Source organism: Helicoverpa zea, chromosome 15, assembly GCF_022581195.2.
Source record: "Helicoverpa zea isolate HzStark_Cry1AcR chromosome 15, ilHelZeax1.1, whole genome shotgun sequence".
Classification (NCBI taxonomy): Eukaryota; Metazoa; Arthropoda; class Insecta; order Lepidoptera; family Noctuidae; genus Helicoverpa; species Helicoverpa zea.
This window is the reverse complement of record NC_061466.1, coordinates 10,528,151-10,554,108: the sequence shown is the minus strand read 5'-3', so window position 1 is coordinate 10,554,108 and position 25,958 is coordinate 10,528,151. Positions and strand designations below refer to the sequence as shown.

Here is a 25,958-nt window from a genome sequence, read left to right as displayed (position 1 = left end):
TTGATGTCATTTAATCACAAAGACAGAATTGTTCTCTGTTGCAAATCCTATCCACCTATATCCTGTCCTAATCCAGAATGCATTGCACAAAAACCAATGGTATCCTATTCGAGAAGTCAAAAGAGTTGACCTGCCAACGTCAGCTTCTGCGCTAAGCAAGTGTTCTAAATAATACCATCAGAATTACATTCATCGTTTAATGAGGTGAATAAATTTTCAGAAACCACAATAACAGTAGGAGCCAAAGAGTATTATCGCTTCATAGAGCTCTGATTGGCCCCAGGTGACCAAGTCAGGTCTGATTTGTTCGTTCATCAGATCTTTGAAAGTGTTTCGGTGGATACTTACTGTCATCCTGTTTACGTGTGACACAAAATATGGTAGGTAAACGTCCTCCGCAAGAGCGAAATTTTCCCGGTGTGCGGTAGTGACGCACAGTATACAACACTTATGTTTCTTTTGATTTGCTGGCTCCACCAAGAAATGACAAATTGCGAGCGTACATTCTGAAAATCTTGGCAAAACTACAGGTTTCAAGTACGAACACATGAAGTGGACTCTCACAGATACGTACATTTTGCCTATTCGTGAACTAATGCAAACATTTCGGTGGAGTCCCGGCTTAGGCCTCCCCCACATTAGGCGTGCGCGAACCTCGGGCGTGTGAGTAGCGCGGGCGCCGCGCGTGCGTCGCGAGCGCGTTGCATGAGCGACGCCCGCGCTACTCACACGCCCGAGGATCGCGCACGCCTAATGTGTGGTCAGCCTTACCATGAGTAAGTGAAACTATCCTACCCTATGCGCCTGCTGATGATGATGACTCATTTTATCATCCATCCAGCTATTCCCCAACTATGTTGGTGTTGGCTTCCAGTCACCGAATCTGTTTTAGTACCAATATTTTGCTTGGAGCGACTACCTATCTACAATCCAGTCAACTACACAAGACGATATCCATATTATGGTAAGACTGACAGACTTTCTGGCTTCTGATTAGTCGCAGCAGCTGCAGAAAATGTACAAATGACAGCTTTGTCAGACTCAAAGCATGTAGACATAGATTATAGCTGTTTCCTGTGAAAATTACTTACGCACCATACGTAATAATTTTCCAAATTGGCTGAACAACGTCACAAACTTTACTTCTTTTGTTTAGATAAATGGTCACATCCACAACACAACCTTGATCAATGAATCTATGCGACTGCTTAGTGCTAATCCTAATTATACTGTCACGTGAAAGAATGCACCTACGGGATAAGTAGTATTTTGACGATTCTATATTGCCCACGCAGACGAAGTTGCGGGCAACAGCTAGTATATATATAAAAAAAATTACCATCATCTGATGTGTCGGTAATAAACTACACACATTTCATCCTACTCGTCACATCACTAATTCCATTGACACCCGGTCATTACACAGTGGGTGTATCCGTTGCGCGTTATGCTCGAACCCGAATGATTTATTAACTAATTAGCGAGGCAGTGTAGCGGCAACTAATTGTGTTGGTTGATGTCACCTAGACTGGTTGTTTGTGGAGGATTAAGTGAGGAGGTTAATGGGAGGTTGTGTCTTTTGGGTTTGAAGAAAATTTTTGTGATTTGGTAATTTTGAAGAAAGGTAAGCAAATCTGTCATCAGCAACGGGCTAATGTAGACCGTAAACTATAAATTCATGCCAAAGCATAGGTTTGCTAAATTATAAATGTGGGGCTGATTTTAAAACTTCTTGTAAATTAACAGTTTTAGACAGTAATCGCTTTCCATTAGGTACCTACTTTCCAATACTGTTTGATTTGTATCACAATTTAAATACCCTTCTCCAGTTTTTATTCTCTCATTTAAATTGGTTTAGAATTTTGTACTACAACATAGAAGAAGGATAGCTAAACTAAGATAAAAATAGCTGTAATTAAAATCCTGAAATAGCTCGTAAAATCTTACTACTTTCCTGAATTTGCCAGTTAAAACACGGGTAATAAAACAATCGAAGCAGCTTATAAAACATGTTTATAATTTACTGTTAGGTATTGTTTAGGTATTATTTGATCGTCGTTTGTTTGTTGCTTACAAATTAGAGTTAATCCAAGGGAGGAATGATGTAACGCGAGTAAAGACGGATGGGGCGCTGGCTTGACAACCCTCACCAGGACCGAAGGAAACCACGCCGATCTGAAATTAATAATGTTTATTTTTTTATAAAGATTGTTTAAATAATTGTGAGTTTTCGTGGAGCGATTATGAAAATGCTTGAAAGTTGTTCATTTGCAAGGTTTCCACTAAGAGGGATAGGTGTTCAAATGAAGACGAAAATATTTACTTAAAACAAGTGAGGATTACCTATATAAAAAAATTTGCAGTATGTATAGCAGGAAGAATCAAAAGCATCCGCCGAGATGGCGATCGCGATCGTGCACACTACTTTTTGTGCTAGGCAAAATCGTATAGATTTCCTTTCCAAATAAATCTAAACCGTAGCCTAATTTCTATAAAGCGACTTATTAAAGTAATATTTCGCTTGAACGTATATCAGGAACACCGAGGCCTATTTGAAAATTATTTAATTGTTTTAACCAGATATGCGAAGTAGTTACACCGGCACGCGCCAATCTCTAAATACTCAAAAAAATAACTCACCAAAATCCGTCTATTATTATGCACCACCGTCAGAGGTCCACCGGAGTCTCCATCACAAGTGCCCCTTCCACCAGTACCGGCGGTACAAATGTGGCTGCTGTCTATGGTAATCTTGAAGCTGTTCTGACAAACAGCATTGCTGATCACTGGAACTGTTGCCTGGTGGAGTGCGGTCGATGTTGGGAAGGTCATTTGAGCTGAAGAGAAGAGAAAAGATAGTAAGCTTATATGTATACGCAACTGGAAGCTGACAGTAACGTTGCTGTTAAAAAAAAATTAAGGCTCGGGAGATGATGATGTGTATGATACTGTCGAGTAATGATATGTCATGTTATTGGTATCTAAGTTTTTGTTATTCATGATGAGACAAAATGTTTCTGAATTCTTCGGCTATGTGTTTTGGTAAGACTGGTTTTTAGACTTTCTGGCTTTTGACTACCCTTAATAACTGGCATAGACGTTCTTATGACAGCCCACCAATTTAACGTGGCGTCCGAATAATTGTAGAATTCATCATGATAAGGTGATCATGCCAACCGACTACGCCAAGCGTTGCATAAGGTTAACCTTATGATCCATAGATAGGCGCGGCTGCTACTTATGTTGTGTCTATTTATACTTGGGCGGACACTAATTAACTATATCTCTGATTTTGAGGAGAATGAATCAACGAAAAGCTTTTATCGCTCATCTATTGACTGAATTAATGATACTGCCCATAATCTTTAAGGAAATCCCCACACTCATTTTGTTATCATCTGATAGGAAAACTACCAAATTAATTGACCAAATATAAACAATGGATTTTTCAAGAACGAAAATAAATATTTTGATAATTCATTTATAGGCGGGTAACTTTCCTCTCGTTGTTACATTGCTACAGACACCATTTTTAGGGTTCCGTACCCAAAGAGTAAAACGGGACCCTATTGTTTTTGCTTCTCTGTCCGTCCGTTCATCCGTTCGTCCGTCCGTCTGTCACCAGGCTGTATCTCTTGAACCGTGATAGTTAAAGAGTTGAAATTTTCTGAGATAATGTATTTCTGTTGCCGCTGTAACAAGAAACACTGAAAACTAGAATAGAATATATTTTGAGGGGCTCCCATACAAGAAACGTTTTTTGCTCATTTTATTAATTGTACGGAACCCTTCGTGCGTGAGTCTGACTCGCACTTGGCTGGTTTTTTTAATGTTGGTTAAGCAAATTATGAAATTAATTGGAAATCGTGAATCTAGCTTGAGGGCGTTAATTTCTCTTTGTTCTCGTTTGGGTACATGTTTGGGCCACAAAGGGCCTTGTTTGGGGCCAGCCCGTCCCTTTACAAGCACGCCATTTGTTCGTACGCCCATGGGAGGGGACTATGTTTTCGCTGGGCATAGAAATGCTAAAGGTTATAGGTATCTGAGGGTTATAGAGTTATTGTCAGACTAGATTTGGCAAATACTATTATTGGTACTTTAGATAATTAGCGTCAAAGACAGAGCGAAGATTAGAGGGGCAGTGCGCAGTTCAAAGTACAATATTGAATGAATTAAATTCATAATATTTAAATCGCTTATGGGCCAAATGACTTTATCTTTTAAATAGACGAGTAATAAAAGATTAAGTCAATCAAAGAAAATTAGATCTTAAATAATAATCTTTATACAAGCTGTTGATTTGTATCCGTGCCATATTCAAGGAGGTAATTATGCTAATGATTCTCGACCTAAATCAATAAAAAAATTGGTACGTAATTTTTTTTCTTTAATTTTTTTTCGGAATTCGGTAAATGTCATCTAGCCTTATTTAAACTTGGCGCGTATGTTACTGGCATTAAAACCGTGCTGCACCCTCACACAAACGCAAACACAAAGCATACGCAACGATCACTCATAAAGGACAATGGGCGATTCCGGTCCAAATGTCCACCACGAACGAGACCTATATGACTAGATAGCCCGTTAAATATAGAACATTTTTTGTTATGAAAGTAAAAAAAAATATAATGCCAGAAAAAAGTTATAGCAAAATGAAATAAAACATTTTACAGATTTTTTCAATTTCATTTTTTCAATTACTTTTCGTGATGTTCGATTTTCGTACTTTCTGTAACTTCTGACAAAATAGAATTGTTCATTATTAGAAAGAAGACACCACCAGTTACATCGAACTTTCTTAGATCCAGGCACCGCTCAGTATATTCAAGCACTTCTGGCGCCTCAATTGGTTAGTGATTCGTACATCCATCGGGCAAAAAAAATGGGCTAAATGTTTATATGAAAATGTGTCTTACTCATCTTAGTTTTAGATAAAGTACGGAAATGGAAGTGGAATAAAATAAAAAATAATAATGATAACATACAAAAACTACCGAAAATTAAGAATACATTTTTGGCTATAACTTTTTTTTGGCATTGTTTTTTTTTTGTGTGTACTTTCTGAGTATCATTAGACACCAATGGCTGATAAAAAGGTGAAGGAAAACATCTTGAGGAAACCTGGACTATAAAGTCTGAAATCACCAACCCGCATTGAGCAGGCGTGGTGATTAATGCTCAATCCTTCTCCATGTGAGAGGAGGCCTGTGCCCAGCAGTGAGACGATAAAAAGGCTGTAACAGTAACAGTTTTTTTTTTTTTTTACTTTCTTAGTAAAAGTTACTCTAAATTAAGTGGACTATTTAATTATATAGGTCTCGTTCGTGGTGGACATTTGGACCAAACTTCATACATTCTTGCCCAATCTCCTTTCATTCATAAAATTGGATTTCTTCGGAAATACCACGACATTACAATGACAAAAAAAGCAGTGCATATTAGTTATCTCCCGTCTTCTGTAATTCCAATCGATTATTTACGTATTGTATGTCCTCCTCCTGAACTATGGCACAAATGCAAATCAACACCTTGTATAATTAGCTAATAGCGATTAGATCGATGCAATCACTACGTGACTGAGATTTTATTTTGTTTAGATACCTGTTAAAATTTTTTGCAGTTCCTAACAATTGTGATTTAAAAATTGTGATTTAATCAATTGTGAAATGTGTGTAAATGATAATCTATTAATACATTATAATCTATTAATTTTGCTGGAAAAACTAACATCATCATCAACTGCCTCTTTTTACAGTCCCTCTGCAGGGCTTCTTCCTATAAACGGAGAAGGATTGAACGCCATTACTTAGGAAGGATTGAGATTTCATGATTTTGTAAAGGTGTCCACTGTACAAGTTTCATGAACGATGTTTCCTAAACCGTAGATAAAACGTAATGTGTGGCAAATTCATTTAAATATAACATTAAAATTAAAAGAAAAAAAAATTATAAAATATCTCACCATCACTTGTCTTTCCAAAACCGGAGATGAGAGCGTTCACTCCTTCGAACCTCTGGCTGGTTTCGGCTGTGGTTGGCAGAGCAATTAGCTGGATAGTAGCTGAAAAAAAAAGAGTCTTGTGATATTTTATAATTAACTTAGCGACACTTGCGGTTTTACAATTTTTGAGGGAACTACTGCCTGCACCCTGAAAAAGTAATCCATGTCCTTTCTCAATGTCTAGACTATCAAATAATTAAATCGATTCAGTACTTTTAGCGGGGAATCGAACAGACAGACGGAAGTTACTTTTTTGCATTTATAACATTAGTAAGAATGCAAGCACAAGAAACCACGGGAAAGGCTAGCCTTAGAATAAAAGATAGTAATATAAAGTAGGTACACCTATAAATGTACCTCTAATCCTATACCCGCAGATAAAAGACACCAAATAAAAATTAATCATACCGTTTTCTTTCTTTCCCAAACTTTGTAAAGCCATCACGTTGTGCCGTAACTTATTAGGGCAATAAAAACCTTGATACTTTAATATTTAAGCCATAAAATAGCCGTAAAGGCTTGTCCCGTAGTTTCTGAGTTGTACGTGGCAGAAATTACAATTTACACCAACAGATATCTTTATTGGAATGTGTTTCCTTTTTCTGTTTTACAGTTAAATTATTACTTGTAATATAGGTGAAAAGTTACTCTATCTGTCTGTCAAGGAAATCGCAGAGAATTTGATACTTTTGAGAAAAGATCAATTTTTTTTCATGACAGTTTCGTCGGAACTATAAGTGAAACCGCGGGAGCTAACAAGTATTGTACCCTTTGTAAAGTTTAAAAAAAATGCGTATCATGTCTATTTATAGCTATTTCGGATTATCTTTAATCAGCTTAAGGAGTCATTGGAGAATTCCCCTAGACGACACATATTTATTCTAAGAAAAAAAACTGACTAACGGTTCATTGACAACTTACACTTAACTCTTTTTATTATGACATGTGTCCTAAAGATTTCTTACTATCTTGAAGTGTAAACATAGTGTGAAGTATCAATCCATTTCAAGTGGTATTTGTGGAATATACGTCACTAACTGTAATTATTTAGTCAACAAGAAAAATAAAATGATGATTCTCAGAACAGTGTGCCTAGTGCGAGTTTTGCAAGTTAACTTTTTCGATGCGAAGAGTATCATACCATTGAATCACGTAGCACTTATCTTAGATTGTTTATTTAATAAAGACTGTCATCAGTACTTGGTCGTATTACACTTGAGCTCACTTTTGCGAGTGTAATCATTATTAACCGTCAAAATGAATGAAGATGTCATATCTAAATCATGTGACGTAGCATACGACTCTTTATTTCAATAGACTTATAATTACGTATCGAGTTGCGAAAGCTGTCAAAACTCGGAATCAGCACTCTGTTATTTAGTCAGATATGTGATTGGTTACAAACTGCTCGAGCAATAAAATGCACAAGAATTACCTAAGAAAAGTTTGAAATAACGAACGTTTTCCAAAGGTTTTACGGTTTCCTTAGATAAAAATGTACTCGGATTGCAAGTTATCCATGACCACATTGAGAATTAATTTTCATTTAATATATAAATAACTTAATACGTTTAAAAGTAAACTTCTGACAAAAAACCTCGTCCTTCTTATCTCATGTTTTCCAAGTTTAAGGAAAAAAACAAAAGAAAATCAACCAATGCTCACTACTCAGCGTCACAGCAGAGATCCTCACAAACGCGATATCATTCAGCAAATAGTTCCAACTCGGATGCATGGTCACATCAGAGGTCGTTAACCTCGTGCCTCCAGTGAATATGGTCAATGACCCTAGCACGATGGTGAACTGGGTCGCTCTGGTTTGTCCGTCGAACCAGCAATGGGCCGCTGTGAGGACTCGGGTTCTGGAGATTAAGCTGCCCCCACATACTGAACTGGCTCCTCCGGTGAGAGTAGCTATTATGCCTACCTGGAAGTAAAAAATTAAGATTATGAAATGGCAGTGGATCGGATGTGGTCGGGTTTTTGAAAGGATTCTTTTAGGTAACTATATTTCATCACAATGTTTTCACTGGGCAGGCGCTCCTTTAAAATACTATACCTCTAATACCCTAAGCAGTTAGGAAAAGGATAGGCAGATGAGCATTAAATGAACTTCTGTTTCGTAAGTTTTTGGCAAACTTTGTAGTAAACATTAAATTGCGATTGATTTTATAACAACCAGCTAAGAAATTTAGGAATCTGGTCAAGCTTACAATTAAGGAATTGCGAATTACGCAGTGAATAAAATTATAGCTAAATCATTATAAGAGCACACTCAAAAACGTATTTTTTCTAGATGCTAATTACAAGATTCAAAGAAAAAAACTAGATACCTGATATGGTATAACATTAGCAGCAGAAACTTGACTGCCACCAACAATCCTTGCAGACCTCAAGGATTCCTTCAGTAAAATCCTCCTAGCTTCAGGAACCCCAACTTTTAAATGATATCCATAGGCCGGAGAATTTTCCACACTCTTACCATACGAAGTTTGAACAAATAAAAACAAAAGAATAATGAAATTGACAATACGCATTGTTTCGGTATTGTTAGTACTAATGAGTGGTTTTACTTGTGTTTAATGATTTTGTACTGTTGATTGCTTTGTTATCTTATATTGATATAGATAGGTGTTTTAAGCTGAGTTCGCACTAGAGGATTGCGAATTGTTCGAGTGAATGAAAGATTAGTATGTGTATGGAAATTGAAATGTTTTTTGAAATACGAAGAATATATCTATAGATTTAGTGAGAGATTTGAGTTAGGATAATTAATGTGTATTGTTAAAGGCAAAAAAGAAAACTGGACGTCATTTTAATAGGTTAGTTTTGTGTGATATTATATAAAACGTATTGGTGTGATATTACCCGTATTTCGAAAGTCATGAATTTTATTTTGATTGCTGATTAAATAATCGCTGATACACGCCTATTTTTGTTTACAATTATTTTAAATTATGATTTCATAATAATTTGAAAGTAAAAATTACATCAGCGTAGGATTTTCCCAACTATGTTGGGGTCGGCTTCTAGTCTAACCGAACGCAGCTGATTACCAGTCTGCCCATATGATCTCCGCAACCCATTTACCCGGGCAACCCAATACCTCTAGGTATGACTAGGTGTTAGTCTTTCTGGCTTCTGACTACCCGTAACGACTGCCAAAAATGTTCAAATGACAGGCGAGACTTAGAGTTTATCGTGCCCTCCGAAACACGGCCATTTTGGCGTCCAAGATATACTTAAAAAGTACATACAAACTTAAAAAAATTGCAGTGGTACTTGCCTGACCTGGAATCGAACCCACATTCATACTTGAGAGGTTGGTTCTTTGCCCACTAGACCACTATGACTCCTTACTTCTTACAATGAAAGAAAAATATATGGAATCCAAAAGCAGACACCGGCTCTCATTTCTTCATCTTTGGTAGTCTTTACAGATAGTCAGATTTTGTTAGTCTATGCTAAAGAAATAAGGAGTAGAAATCATCAAATGACTTTACCTGCACTGGGCGGAGTGTGCACGGCATTTTGGCGCGCTACTTTTTTAGGAGATTTTCGGTTATGGTACCTCTGATAGTCATTTTGTTCTCCATGATTAATCAGTTCGCCGCAACCCTGCAAAGACTTTGCCTTACTATTCACAAAGCGTTTAATTAGCTTCGTCATATCTTTGACACGGCCGACTTTTTGTACCCCGAGGCTTGAAAGGTGATTAATTATGGTCTGGCTAGAATTGGAGGCTAAAAATAGGCGGTCGCCTCTCTGTGACTGTTTTAGGGTTAGTACGATTTGAAATGAAGACGGTTCTGGAATTTTGGTTTGTAATAATTGCGGTTGGTTGATGAGTTAATAATTATCTATGATTTAGTTGAAAATGGTTATTTATGGACTATCACTTATCACACTCATATTATAAAAGTTTGTGAGTAGTAGGACGTTTGTTACTTCTTCATGCACTTGGGTTACTCTGCGGAGCAGATTTTAATGAAAATTAGCAGAATAGAGCATTGGCTACTTTATATCCAGGGGTGACAATTATTGCCTGGTTGAAACTTTCAGTAGGGTAAACAAGAGTATTGATTTGATCAAAATTAACCTACCCCGCGCACTAAAAACTTAAAGTCAATACCCTTCCTCGATAAATGCGATATCAAGTTTTCAAATTGTTTCAGTAGTTGCTGAGATGGGCGCGTTCAAGCAAACTCACAAACTCTTCAGCTTTAAACTATACGCAAGTATAATTTAGAACACTAACAAGTATGCGTTTTATATGGGTCATTTTCCGTGGCACTAAATATATATTCATGACACTTCGTTTCGACTATCTGTCATCTCAAAAAAGTAGGAACTCGGCCAAACTAGAGTATAAAACCACCCTATTTTTAAGGTCCTTTTATTTAAGTAGTCTCAAGGGTAGGTTTACAGCGGTTTGAATAAAGTATATTTTTTGCTGAAAGATGAGAAAAGCGGATGGACAGCTTGGAGGGATGACGATGAATGCTAAACAATGAGAGACGGATAAGAGGGTTATGGGTTATCCAACATTATAGTGTTTTGTATTTTTTGATAGTATTTTTTTTCTTATTGATTATGTAGTTCTTAGTATTTATGTAGTCTTGGTGGCCTTGTGGGTAAAGAACCAATCTCTCATTGGTCCTTTGGAACCCCACGAGATCTTGCAAGTATTAATGCAACTTTTCTAAGTTTGTATGTACTTTCTAAGTATACATATCTTGAAAATCAATGACAGATTAAAGGTGAAGGGAAAAACCTGCAGGAAACCCGGACTACAATGTCTGAAATCGAACTAATTTACGTAGCCGTATAAAATGCAGCCTATGTCGTTTCTTAGGACCGAGACTTGTGACAAAGTAACTTTCGCATTTATAATACCTACAACTACAGTTAATATACATGTAATATTGCGCAATATATGGAAATATAACTCTTTGGAAAATTGTGAAACATATCACTTTCAAAGATTAATTGGTAGACAATCACTGTTTTAGATGGTTATCAAACTGTTATTCTTGGTAACGAGTTAAGGAAAATCTAGTATTTTTAAAGGATTACTCGTGGTAATCTGTAATAAGCCAATAAATAGGTTAGTTGATTAATAATACCTAAGATTAAGAATCAGTGAAAAATCGGTCGTGCGTTGCGCATACGATGGACTTAGTCAGTATAGGCATGACGACGCGTGTCAATATTGCTGGCTGGTTGCTTTTTTGTGATTTCAATGAAATTTTACAGTATTATTTAGATTTTAATATTGATAGGTACGTCAGAATATAATAAAAAATGTGACACTATCCACCAGTGGAAGTCGGTGGGGACAATGGTAAATAACCTTAAGGGGAATAAACCTTTTTATAAGGGTGTAAAAAATGATTGCAGGTTGAATACTGAACCAATCTACATTTTTGAATAGCAGCAGCCTTTTCTACTGACAGTCTCCAAAACAATATTTAGCGTCTCTTGATTATAACTACAAAAATCCCACCAAAAACATTAAATGTAAAAAAATGCCAAGTCTCTCGATGCAGTCTTTCCATCGTAAAAAGTTTTGAGATCTAAGCCAAGTACTATTCAAAATATTTTGTAGTTATAAATCAACATTTAGTAATTGTATCAATAGTTTTCTTTATATTATAATTATAGTGACTTGAAGTACTACTTAGACTGCGCTTTGTAACGAAACCATAGCGCGATTCAGACAGGTACAACGCCATCTATCGAGCGCGCATACAATATTTATCGCAATACAATGGAGTTTTAGCTTTATTAATTTAATGAATTATGAACTTTACTAGCTGGTGCCCGCGACTTCGTCTGCGCAGGTTTAGTATTTCGAACAATATGTTTACAAATTGTAGCCTATGTGTTATTCTGATCATCATCATCATCCTTCGAGCCTTTTCCCAATCATGTTGGGGTCGGCTTCCAGTCTAAACGGATTCAGCTGAGTACCAGTGCTTTACAAGAAGCGACTGCCTATCTGACCTCCTCAACCCAGTAACCCGGGCAACCCGATACCCCTTGGTTAGACTTGGTGTCAGACTTTCTGGCTTCTGACTACCCGTAACGACTGCCAAGGATGTTCACTGACAGCCGGGACCTACAGTTTAACGTGCCATCCGAAACACAGTCAATGGTGTCTAAGATATACTTAGAAAGTACATACAAACTTAGAAAAGTTGCATTGGTACTTGCCTGACCTGGGATCGAACCCGTGCCCTCATACTTGAGGTTGGTCCTTTACCCACTAAGCCACCACGACTTCTTGTTATTCTGATGCTATATTATTGTAAAGTTTCATTAAAATCCATTCAGTAGTTTTTGCGTGAAAGAGTAACAAACATCCATACATCCATACATACAAACTTTCGCGTTTATAATATTAGTAGGATGTATTAATTTGTATTAATGATAGTCTATGTATTACATTTATATTATTCTTTTCTATTCTATGTATGTATTCATCCAATTGAATAGGTACTTAAACAATGAACAAAGTTAACAATGCAGTCAAAATCCATACATAATGTTCTTGCCAAACCGCAAATATAAAATTGTTTTCTATGGCATATTATTTTTTAATGTTTTTATAATTTTTCCTTTATATGTGACTAATGACCTATCTTGGTGCAAAGTTTGAAGTTTCTAAGGCTGCTAGAAGTACCTTAGATTTTTGATGATCTGTCAGTGAATCAGTGAGTCAGTGAGTGACAAAATGGTGTAACTTTGATCGACCGTAACTCCTAAACTATTAATTCAATTGACATGTAATTTCGAACTTAAGCTTGTTCTAATGCCTACTATTATTCACCGAAAACCTAACTTCTAGCTTTGTCCACGTCGAAGATATAGGGGGGCGAAACAGCCGCGAATCGCTTCGAGAAAAGATGGTACGGCCGTGCCCGTTTTGCTCGAGACTTGGCTGGGGCACTGCCGTGCCCCCAGATACTATAAATAATTTTCAATTTACACTCGCAACAAATATAGCTAAATTACAAACTAGCTCAAACTAGCGTACCAAGCAAGAATTTCTCAAATAAAACCTATAGCACGTTCCAGAAGTTTCCACGGAGATCTCGCAATTAGTGGCTACAGTCTAGACCACGGTAATGAAAACTTGGACCCTGTACAGTCAACTTCAGGTCAGTGGTAACAGTTTTATAGGAAAATCGTACTTACTACTATGGCGTTAAGGTGCATGATAGTTACCACTGATGTGCAGTCTACTGTACTTGCATAGTTCTGACGTCATGAATGACGTCATTAGCGGCCATTTAGGTTGCAGTCTGATTGTGTTTTGTTTTTAAAAATTGCTGCTGTTTTCTTTGGGAAGGGAATTTCGTGATTCGTATTTACGGTAGTTTGTTGGTCAAGAAAGACGTTTGTGGCTCATTAATGTTTTAAGATATTTCTTACTAATGTTATATGCGAGAAATATGGTACATGAGAAAACACTATTGTCATAAACTAATTTGTTTGCACGGAGATAGCAGAATTTTATCTGATAGTGGCGTAGTATCCACTGGACGCAGTGGAAGCCGCGGGCCAAATCTAGTACCTACACGTGTAATTTTAACTGTGTTTCATATCAAAGAGTAGTATTTTGAGGCCTTGCTTGCCCAATTCTTTTCAATCCATTTTATCCGCCATTTAATAGATAACAGCTAAAAATTGGCCCTTTTCGCCTCTCACAATGAGGCCATTTTTCAGAAGCAACCCTGCCCACCTGCAAACGGTCTCTTTGACCCAAAATGTTCAATAGCAACCCTCCGGATGGAGCGTCATCGAGATACTAACCCTTGTTATATTTGAATATAACTATGTTGGCCGTTTAGACCCCAATGGCATTGTACTTTATATCTTTGTAAAAAGTTTTAAATGGCCATTTAGATAGTTAACGGTCTCTTGGGAAGTGTTATAGGATGTTTTATCCCGTTTTTTTGTAACGTTAATCGGGTGAACTTTCATACTTATGTATTTTTTAAAACTGATGATTATGTATTATCAGAATATGGTTTTGTAATAAAGAATTATCTATAGTTGGGAAGTAGATAAACTCTTACCTTACTTATTACCAAAACATATAGTAAAAAGGTGTAGAAATTAAGTTTTAAAGAAGTCTATTATTGAAAATAAAATTTGTGTTTGCCAATTTCCCAGTACAGAGCAAAATTCGCTTAATTTTTTGGATTTTTTTACTTCTGCAAGGTTTTCATTACTAACGAGTTCACTCACTTATCTCAATTGCCAGCGATTTTATACTTCATCACTAAAAATAATTTGGTGTCATCAAAATCCCTTCAGTTCAAAAACCCGATACATGAACTCGGGACACTCTAAAATAATAAATAATTCATGCATACACTATTGGCAGATTTCCAAGGAATATACATAAATAAAGCTACATGATACTCTGGGGATTGTCATGTGACAAGCATTGAAATATTTCTTAGTATAGATGTTTTATTTTATGAAAGCGGGTGAATCATACCTGTGTGTGTGTGTGATTAAATGCACATAATCTATGTATGTATGTATGTATATTTATATGTATGGGTAGTCAGAAGCCAGTAAGTCTGACACCAGTCTAACCAAGGGGTATTGGGTTGTCCGGGTAACTGGGTTAAGGAGGTCAGATAGGCAGTCGCTTCTTGTAAAGCACTGGTACTCAGCTACATCCGGTAAGGGTCATGGTACAGTACAGCGGCACCGCAACAGCACGGCTCCACACCAGCATTTAAGTTGTCATTCAATTTAGAGCATTATCGTGTATATTAGTTAATATGAAAAAGCCAACGGCGAGCAGTCAGCGCGCTTGCCGCTGCCACACAACTCGACTCGCCGCCCGCGTGCTGCAAGCGAGCGGACCTTATGCGTACAGCGCGCCGACGGCATGCTCATTACGCGCCGACTCCGAGTCGGCAGCGAAACAACGTCATTACGTCGAGTTCTATCTGTCTTAAAATAATATTGAGTTTGCGGTGACAGCAAGCTTACACCTCGCGGCCGGCACGCGGTCGGCGCGCGGCCGGCGTGCGGACAGCGAGCTGGCACCTTGCGGACAACGCGTAGTTAGCGCGCTGGCAGCTAGCCGTAGTCTTAATTCGAGGCGACGCCGTGCTGCAGCCGTGCTGTTGCGGTGCCGCTATAATGTGCCATGACCTTAGACTGGGAGCCGAGCCTAATATAGTTGGGAAAAAGGCCCGGAGAATGAGGATGATGAGTTTTTGTATGTGTGAGGTTGGGAGCGCTCCGTAGTGGTCGAGTCGCTGAGTCATACAAAGATAATGTGCATGTACATATATTTACACACACACATACATACACAGGTTGTTTAGTATGGAAAGGATGTATAAAGTCCTTAAGTTTGTATTGTCAACAGCGTTCAATGCACCCTAGGCTAGTTATATAGCAGTGTTGTTTCGTCGGCTATATTTTTGTTGAATCAGCCATTTTAAAGATTTCACTTACTTATATAGCAGTTTGAACATTTGCAAAAACAAAAATACTATGAGGAATTTTAGTAACTAATATGTACCTACTATTATTACCAAGATGAAGAGTTCGTTTGTAGGTATGTTACTATATGTATTTATTGGTCCGATTTCAAAAAGCATAGCAGTGTTCGATAGCGCATTTTTGAAGAAGCTTATGGGTTATTGTTTATCCAAATGCACGAAGAATATCCCACAGAAAGTTTGTGGAAATGCTGGCGGAAACTAATTTTCACTATAAAACTATATAATAAAATAAATCAAATATCTTTCCTACCGTAAGATAAAGACTGACTGACTGACTGACTGAATGTGACTTACATTGCTTGGTAATGTCACTTACATTGCCTGGTAATGTGACTTACATTGCTTGGTTTTGGTGGCGAATTTAAGAAAGCTTAAGATTTGGGTGCTTGTTTTCCCAATTTTCTGTGTTATGCTACTAATATTATAGAGCTTCTCTGCGTGTTAGTCTAAAGCACTTGCTAAGTACGTGTAACTATCTGATAGTCCAGTTATTGAGGAACGACATAATGCTACTTTGTACCTGTTTGCGGACAGTGGTTCTCCTAAATCGAGGGTGAAATGTTTCATTTGTAATATTAGTCGCCACACACCCCATGGCAATGAATCTCAATACCACATATGTAGATGTTTTACACATTAACTACCTACATTTAACTTATATCAGTGGAGACTCAGAAAATCATACAAAAGGACACATAAAGCATATCAGTAATTAAGTAGTTAGATTATCGTAATATAAAGCCGTGGAACATTAATAGCAATATTGGAACGGAGCCAACCACTTAATATAATTGTTTGTATATAGGAAAGGACCTTGTCTCGTACTTGATACTTTTTTGGCAGTGAAATGACTGTAATGCCGTAGATTCTACAAAGTTGGATACGAAAGAAAAAAGTTGGAAAAGAGTCCTCAACAACCCAATTAGTAATAATTGCGAACAGTTTTGTTCAAGACGTGTATCTTAATTAATGTTTAATTATTTTCGTTTAACTGAAAGTCTTCAAAAAACTTAACTGCAAAATTAATGGGGATGTTGGTACGCAAACCATTTCAGCTTTCAGACAAACTTTTGAAGCTCGTCGAAATAAACATTTTAGATAAAGACACATACTAAAATCATCATATATTCATTAATATTTAATTATCTTCACATATCCATCTTTCCATATTCTAAGTAGTGGCGATTTCCCTTATCCAATACATAGTCGTATCATAAATGAAATATTCAGGGTCAACATACTACTCTTGACAGGAACTAAAGCTCTCAAATATAATTTTCTATACATTTTCGCTAACAATGGGATTTTTGGGACGCTTAGGGTAAAAACCCGTAATAAAATCGTGGTTATTTTTCAAGTTTCCTTTGTTATAACTGTTGTAAAAAAATAAGGATGGACGTTATTAAAAAGGGCTGTATTTAATTTTTATTGGTTTTTCCTGGTAATACTGGAAAAGTTTACCATTTCCAAAGCAGTGACATTCATCACTGTTTACATATTTCCCAAATTCAGATATATGCACAAAAATTAAGATAATACCAATATTTCGTTAGTACAAAGCAACACTAAATCTTGAGCTAAGCAAACATCACAGTGAGTTTTGAAATATAATTGAAAATTCTCAGTCAATCCTTTTAAAAACCTTCCAAATTGACCTTGAACTTTACTCTTCAAAGACAAAACAAAACTCAACGGCCATTGTTTACATAAAGAACAACAGCATTTGAATCCTCTCAAGATTATGCCCTCAATTTACTGTCACCCAGCATAAAAAGCGAACTTTATTATTTCCCATAAGACCTTTTACTTTTTAAGCGAACATTTTTCCCTTAGCAGCTTTCTTTTAGGACCCGAATCACCATTGAATCCGTGGGAAGATATCTTTGAAAATCTCTCTCGAACATTATTACAGTTGGCTGGTTTTTGCTTAAGGGGTTACAAGGTTACAATAGTTTTGTTCTTTGGGTTCCATTAGCGCTAAAAGTGTAATGTATCATTTATAATGAAGGCTCCGTGGTGTCTGGGTTGACCAGAGTTAAGGGGGATTTTTATAGGTAACTTTTTCGTGAAACTGTTCTAATGAGCGTTAGTAAAATGTATTTGAAAAATGGTCATATTAGGTAGTCTTTCATTTAATTTACACAAGAAAAATCACACAACGGAATGCAAAAAATAAATTAGATACATTTTTCAATTTTAAGTCAATGTGTTGTCAGTCTATTACAAGAAAAGTCACTGCCAAATCTTCAGCAAACTTATACAAAACACCTTGCCCAAAATTATACCCCATTGTCAAGAATCCTTATGGCATAAAATAGACCGTAGTCAAGGGAAATTCCGGCCAAACACGTCGTATTCCATGGCGTGTATCGTAAGAAATGGGTAAATAATGACCACTAGGAACCCCGGGCGTTGATACCGATGGGGGCTACTGAACACATAGGAAAGACCCTTGAAGGGTGTCTTGACGTAGAATAGGTAGGGTATGGTCTGAAATATAAGTGATAGCGTTGTAAAAATAAATAAGGGACTGATTATATATTTTTTTGCATTTGTTTGCATTAATTGGTGAAATGCGTTAATATTAAGAATCCATTTCATTTGAAAAAAAAAATCAGTGTTAGATAGGTCATTTAATCTAGAATAGGCTGTTTTTTATGGGGGTGCGTGAAGAAGCTTCCACGGTCGTGGGACGTCAAAGCCCGCTGGCATGCTAATATTTTTATAATATTAACTTATAATATTAAGCCTAACGGTTTGTTTGATTGAACTTGCTAAACTCAAGAACTTATAACTGGTCCAAGCGACTTGAAAAAATCTTTCCGTGTAAATATCCCAGAAAAGATTATGGCTTCTTTTTATATGCGTGCGTTGAACAATTTAAGCGATATGAAAACGCCAGCTTTAAACCTAACTAAGTATCCCTTAAACTCCATAAGTAGGTAGCATACCAAAGAAATTAAGCGTAGCAGCCGGCTCACAGACTGCAAACAAATCTGTCAGTCCAACAAGAATTCCATCAATATTTTTATAGCTACAATTTAAAACGCCATCGCTTCTTCTATAACCCAAACAGCAGCGTAGCATTCTGTAATACATCTATTGAATAATTCAAGGACATCGTTGTCGGATATTCGGCGTTCCCAGTTGAAGTTCTGTAAATCTGGTTTCACAGTTTGGATCTACATTTTACAGTGTTTATTTGCATATCTATGAGTCGATGTGGATTGTTCGAAATTGTAGTACTATGAAAGTGAGTACTGTGGATTTTTGGAGGTTTATTGTTCAGGCTTTCTAACTGGTCTATATGATTTGTGTCTTTTACCTGATATTGCTTAATCATTGTCTTTCCAGAAGGGGATATTAATAAGTGTAGATGTTTCATTTTATTAAAGCCCTCATTTGTGGCTGAATTATCGAGTCGCGTGGCTTTCGTGAGGTAACTATTTAAGAACATGAGAAGTGTCATAGTTGGTATGAATGGAAGAAGTAGTAGAAGCATTTGTGTTGATTAGTTCGTTTGTTTACAAACTTCACTGGTTATTTCGATCAATTTTAAATTGTAAGGGCCTCTTTTCTTCACAACCATGACCTAGAAAATAGCTTAATTTAACAACACAAGTCAACAAAAAAAATATTTTTCTTCGAGTCTGTTATTTAGTGAATATTTTCTGATTGTATATGTTACCGGCCGAACCCGATTTTAGGACAAACCAGTTTTGCCTAGGCTCAACTAGTTCTTCCTATAGGCGTTAGGATTAACTAGTATAGCCTAGTCCAAACTAATTTGTCCTAAGCCCGATAGGACGGACCAGTTTAGGCTAGGCAAAACTAGTTGATCCTGATATCAATACGCACACTCTAGGATAAACTGGTATGGCCAAAGGGAACGTTTCTATCAAGATGAAATGAACTTTAAAAAGCGCTATCAAGGACAATATAATGAAAACATGATGGGTAACTACATTTGGGGGCTGATACGATAAAGTTCCAACTTACACAGAAGAAATACTAAGTCTGTTAATTTTTAAGTCTTTTTTGTATTCTTTTTTGTATTTCTGGGTTTATATATGCAGTCTTGTATAATTAAAGTCAATAAAAATATATGAATTCAAAACTATTTTCCTTTTACATACAATTGAAATTAAAAAATAGAGCTTTTTCATACAAAAATAAATGTCGTTTTAGTAACTACAAAAGCAAACTTTATTAGATAATAATATTTTTTCTTTAATTAGTTAGGCATAAGTAATCAAAATCAGAGGTACAGAACGCAGACTCAAAACTCGTGTTGACCTGTGTAATTAATTTGAGTTAGTCTTATTTTCATTTTTACATTATGTCGCCTGAAAAGCGCAATACTAATTTGCTGCACAAGTGGAAACACCGTACACACTACAGCAATGTTTCCTTTGAATTCAGCTGGACGGAACCACAAGTACACTGCTACATCTCGCTTACTTCCATTTCCCGTATTTTCTTTCAGTTTGTGGCCATTCTCTCGAATTGAAGGATTTTCTTTAATTCCCTTCCGACGGAGAAGGAAGAGAAATTGTGTTGTGTCTGAAAGATATTACTCTGGTATAAATACATTGTAGGAAAGTGGTAGAGTGTTTTCCTATGACGAGGGAAAGGCTTAAAATGTTATGGAAAAATAAAAATACAAACGCAGTTTATTTTGGTTTCTGAACTGGGTTCCCTCAACTGGTTGTAACCATAGCTAAGTATATCTAGAATTATTAAGAGTCAATATTCCTGAACACCACTTACAAAAAATCAAACCAATCTTCAGACTGCATAAACAACCGCAATATTGTAACGAAATAATTGTTGCTGGAAAGTTTGAAACCTGACCATGACATAGTCAAGAAAAGGCTATGTAGATGATGATGTTGATACTGATAATGGCCATTACATCTGATATAACAATAATTACAGGACATTGACTGTGTACATATCATAGCAATTAATGTTCATGTGTAATGTGTAATTTGAGGTATGACTACATTCACGTGATGTAAAGTGTAATGGGCATGAAAGGTAATATATACCTAGTTATATTTTTATCAGATATGTGCAGTAGATAAATATTGCATGCAATTGGGAAACAAATAATGGTATTTAATAAATATACTGATTCTCGTTTGTTTCGTTTTTGAACTGCTAACCTCAGCAACCATTGTGCTTATTTTTTGTTTTTGATCGCTCGTATATCGAAAGGTATTAATAATGCACTCCTTCTTTAACGACTACAATTTAACCTTTTAAAATTACTACAAGTTCCATTGTCTTTAAGCTTTGAAATACCCAAAATATCTTAAGAAACTAACAACAAAGTTACAACAAGCCTGATAGTGATGTTGCAACGATATTGAGTTGTACACTCTGCAACATTTTCAATTTACAGCATAACAGAATTTGTACACTCAATTTTGAGCTATAACTCAAAGGAGTAAGACCTAAAATAGCGTGACGTATGTAAATGGGTGTTTTAATATATTTTGGGCTGACTGAAGTTTAGCTTTATTATTTTAGATTACTTAGTTCATAAACTTTTGAATGAATTAAAAATTCCTTGTGTAGGTAAATAGTTTATTTCGGGTCTGAAAAGTATTTGTATTTCTTTGAACGTTAGTTTATTGAGTTAATAGTGCTTAAATATGGTGATAGGGAGTGTAGAGCTGTGAAGTAAAGGTTTGCACCATATAGCATGAAATCTAGTGTTACAGAAATAATTTAATTAAAATATGACAATGAACGACCTGAATTTAATCGTATTTTCTATGCTTAATCGTATTTTATTATCAAGTTGAAGAGTTTGTTTTTAACACGCTTATAAATTCTGGCCCGATTTGTTTTGTTTTTGTTTAAGATTTCCCATTTAAAGAGGGACGCTCTGTACTAGTTTTTGTCTGGGTGCATGAGGTAGTTCCCAAGATATGCGGGTAGACCGCTGGCAGAAGCTAGTTTGTTCACATAGACCCTATTTGTAGGTATTTATTTGTCAAGTATTCTGAAAACCCAATTAATAAACACTAATTGGACCAACCCAGCCAATTATAACGTTTTCAGTGGAGTTTTCTTTCTCACACTAATAGGTATTCCTGTCATAATTAGCAGTATCATTAAAAATAGTTACCCAATTAATAGGAGTCGCCTTAAGTTAAAAATAATGAGGTGGCTACAGTTATTTTTTGTCACTTTTCTAGTAAGTGGTTGTAAATATAAGACGGGACTGTAAAAAAATATTATTATAAGTAGGTCTCAAGTAACGGTAATTAAATCTCCTGATTAAGTCCACAGAGTAACTAAAGCGGTCTGACAAGGAACGGGGTGACAACTTATTATAAAAAACAAAATTGCTTTCAATGCGTCTAAAAAAAAATTTACGGTTAGATGATAACAGAACTATCATCTGCCTAGTCTTTCTCTAACTACATGTCATGATGGTGTTGGTTTCCACCCCAGCCGGCTAAAGCCGAGTACAGAAAGTTTTCCGTAGAGCAAATGCTTATCTGACTTGCTTCAAAAAAGTTGCTTGGGTAGTAAGATATCTGGTCAGACTGGTCTTCAGACTTTCTGATTGTCAAAGATGTATAAAGTTGCAACCAGAATCCACAGTTTAATGTACCTTACGAAACATGGAAGAATTCGTCATGATAAGGCAGTCATTTAACAACGGACCGACCTCGCCAAGCTGTGTGACTATTGCTTGGCAATGATCGGCCGCAAAAAATATCCCGCAAAATATCGAACCAGATTTTAATCAACTGACTTCCCTACTCTGTCTCGTTACTGCATTAAAAATAAGTTGTCACCCAGTTCTTTCCTTATTGGCCGCAGCGTTTCATTAATGAAAACTTTTGAAGGATCCCCTTCATTACGAAGTTAGAGCAGTGAATAATCCCATTCTTTGTTGTCCTCAAGCCGAGACTTGGAATAAGTGATTAAATTTAAATAAATATGCTTTTGTGAGCTAGTCAGGGTTGGGAGAATAAAATGAAGTGTCCTGTTGTACGAGTTTTGGGTCCACAAGAAATTCAGGCATGAAATTAATGTTGATTAACTAGGAATTTGTGGGATTTAGGATTTTACAGCTGGGTTTAGAAATTGCTGTTTTTTGTTGTTATGTGTGATTTTATTATATTAATGTGTAACGGTGTGAAGTGTAAATTAATCTGTAACCACACATATTAATATGTATATCGTCTTATATGCAAAAGTGTATTGAAGGGTACAGCGTGCTAGTGTAAGCTTTTATTTTAAGTTAAATAACTACTACCTTTATTTGAAATTATTATAGTATATAGTGAACATTCAATTAGGCTGTTTGTTATTTTATAAAACGTTATAGAAAGAAATATTCTATTCAATAAAATATATCATAAAATATCTCAGTTTTACGTTATTTCACCTCGATGAACGTCATTAATTTGGTTTTCAGTTTTAGATAAATACTACTATATTACTTTACTATTTATTTTATGTTCCAAAAATAATTTGAACCTTCTAAAAGTAACACACTATTCATGAAAGTTATACCCTATATTGTATATACTTATGCATATTTTAATGAAGGCCCTACAACAATTTAATCAGGCCAGTTGTACACTAAAATCCGCATTAGCTTAATTAATATTAGACTAAGGCTAAGTTTACATTATGACATGAGCTAAGTTAAGCAAGAAATGTGGAATACCAATCACTCTCTTGCAATTTTAGCTTCTAAATATTCTTAAGGAAATTTCTTCAAGGTCCCAAATAAAGCCATTAACTGTTTCTGTCCTATTAAGACCCATTTACATCTACCGTGATCGAGTATATTATAGATCATTTTCCCCTTTATCCTACAAGACTTGAATAATATAGCTCTCTCTAGTAAACCAGTCTTGCGTGAACATGGCAAGCCACTTTAAGCCGTTGCCATGGTTACCGTGTAACATGAAGGACCGTGTACCTAATACTATTAGAACCGTTCCATCTTGTAGCTATTACAATGGTTCGGAACAGTTACCGTATATCCTTATATTTATACCATGAAGAGAAAAACAGGTTGGGTATCTTTTGTAACACATACTGAGTACTATTTTCAGGTAAGTATAATTATAATCCCTATGATTAATAGATACGAATTAAAGTTACGCTAAGAGATAAGAAAGTAATAACCATACATTTTTGATTTTCATCGGTTTAAACTTCGATTATCTTTACTCCGTGCTTATTTATTGATTGACGGTAGGGCTGCCATCCGTCCGGGTTTCCCCGGATTTGTCCTCGTTTGGAGGCCGTCCGGGGCCGTCCGGGCGGGGTTTCAAGAAGTGTCCGGGGAAAACCCGGACACTTTTCATGTAAGGAAGCACCTCATTGAATTTAAGTATATGATAATAGTAAAGGGATTACAAATTAGGTTCGGGGGAAAAATGCGATTTACGCCAAATGTCCGGGTTTTTTAAATGTTTGTCCGGGTTTGGCGAAATTCGAGATGGCAGCCCTAATTGAAGGGGATATGGATATAACTCTCTAAACTTTAACTTATTTGTTCCAGGAAAGCAATCAAATGTGTCTCAAGACGTAAGTTTATTTTTAACATTTTAACAAAGTAGAACCTACTTAGGAAAATTTTCGTTCACTTAGAAACGTTTCCACGAAAAACACACCCAGCAATTTCCATTTTCTCGGTACCTAGTAATCGACAGTGTCTCACAATCTGAACTTCGAGACACCTCTAATTTTCTCCGATTTACATACCGTGGGCAGGTGTACTCGTAAAATGGATTGTAATACGACCTCAGAATTTGGATTATAGAACCAACTGGAGACACCACCGCCTTTCTCCGTGCTAAAAATGAGAGTGCCTCTTAGGCTAAAGTTCTCTAACGACATAAATTGCATTTCCTGAAAACAAGCCTACTGTGAATTTTACATTTAATTATATAAGTGTAATTAGGTTGTTTAAGAAAACTGACGTTTATGTTGTTGGTGCCTTATACTGGCATGTGCGTCAATTTTATGTTTGTGATTATCAATTGTAGATGTGTGCGTGCGTAACGATGGAACCGAAAATGTTGCTATGCCTCGCCCGACGCGCGTAAAGTGGCAGACTTATTCGTATGGACATTGCTCAAAGCGGCTACGGTTGGTAAAGTACTCTAAGCTTCAGAGCAATCGCGAGGTTTACAGTTATACCTCGGATTTATGTTGTAAAACTCAAGTGCTTGTAGTTAAGGGATACCTCAGGTACCTACCTATTGGTAAGACCTGGTGGTGATTACTGGCAAGGTAAGTACCTAATGAATTTTGGGTACTGTTTTATTGATTTTTATGAGATGATTTGAGGTCGTTTAGTTATGTCTTAAGCAGGTTTTAGGACAGCTCGGAATTTATAGTGTCCCTATATTTTGAAATCGTTATAAATAATCAGCTTTGCAATTATTTAACCCGTTTGTATGATATTAATATGTGTTACCGTTGAAATATAACAGTGAGAAAACTTCGCCAAGAAATCTCTAGGTAAAGTTGAAAAGTTTGTTTGCTATGACGTACTAATCTTAGCACTTATTAGTCCGATAAAAAAATATTTTAGTGTTAAAAAAGCCACACAGGTACCTAGTAAAACTTTTATCTAGATTTGCGACGTAGTTTACATAGGGATACGGGCGACACCGCTGGTTAGACATTGCCTACGATTTTGACAGCATTTAATTAAAAACTAGCAAGAATAAGGTAGTCAGAATGTCTATGAACCGCACATTGCCTATTACTCTTACTACTAAAACTTCAATTGATAATCGATTTAACTGATAAGCCTCAGCTTGTCAAACGCACACAAGTAGGCCACAGAATGCATCTGATTGACAGCAGGTATTAACTGACACACTGTGTTCAGATGACATGTATTAATAGAGCATTAGGCTATTACGCACTGTCGACTAGTCGGCAGCGACGCAGTCCGGCTACCGAAACATAGGCAACCAGTGCTATTGCACCAAGTGCGTAACACCTTATTAAAACTAATGAAAGTCACAGTCGCTGGCGACTCAGTCACCAGCGACTAGTCGACAGTGCGCACAGGCCCTTAGGGTCTCCAACAGAGGGTGTGGCTTTCTGAATTCACATTCTTTGTTAAGAAAGCACGGAATTACATACAAATTACTTATTCACCTGACAGATTTATCAGATTGGACTTAAAAATTATGAAGAAATGCGTTCTGAATTTCGTTTTCGTTTATGAGAGTCAAATAGGTAGTCACAATCAAGAATACCGGTACTTAGCTACATCCGGGGAAGTTAGAATCCAACTCTAAATCTAGACTAAGATGCTTGTTGACCTTTCCAAACAGAATAACATATAGGTATTCTGTATGTATTTCTACCTTGTAATAATAAAACATGTTATACAAGGTGTTGATTTGCAT

At 36.4% G+C, this 25,958-nt stretch overlaps 1 protein-coding gene across 1 annotated transcript; it reads right to left on the bottom strand.

The window, feature by feature from the left end:
- Positions 1 to 1,995: 1,995 nt before the first annotated feature.
- LOC124637050 (brachyurin-like) lies at positions 1,996 to 8,662 on the bottom strand. Its single transcript, XM_047173367.1, has 5 exons — positions 8,335 to 8,662; positions 7,667 to 7,928; positions 5,963 to 6,061; positions 2,641 to 2,837; positions 1,996 to 2,175 (listed from the first exon to the last, which is right to left on the bottom strand). The coding sequence occupies exons 1-5, from the start codon at positions 8,536 to 8,538 to the stop codon at positions 2,071 to 2,073; spliced, it is 867 nt and encodes a 288-aa protein (XP_047029323.1). The 5' UTR covers positions 8,539 to 8,662; the 3' UTR covers positions 1,996 to 2,070.
- Between the last annotated feature and the right edge of the window lie 17,296 nt (positions 8,663 to 25,958).

What these genes read in the sequence shown, in the direction of transcription:
- LOC124637050 (XM_047173367.1), bottom strand. Translation starts at nt 8,538, where the DNA reads ATGCGTATTGTCAATTTCATTATTCTTTTGTTTTTATTTGTTCAAACT. An exon ending in CTAATGTTATACCATATCAG is followed by an intron (nt 7,929 to 8,334) that starts GTATCTAGTTTT and finishes TTTTACTTCCAG; the next exon opens with GTAGGCATAATAGCTACTCT. An exon ending in CTCTGCTGTGACGCTGAGTA is followed by an intron (nt 6,062 to 7,666) that starts GTGAGCATTGGT and finishes TTTTTTTTTCAG; the next exon opens with CTACTATCCAGCTAATTGCT.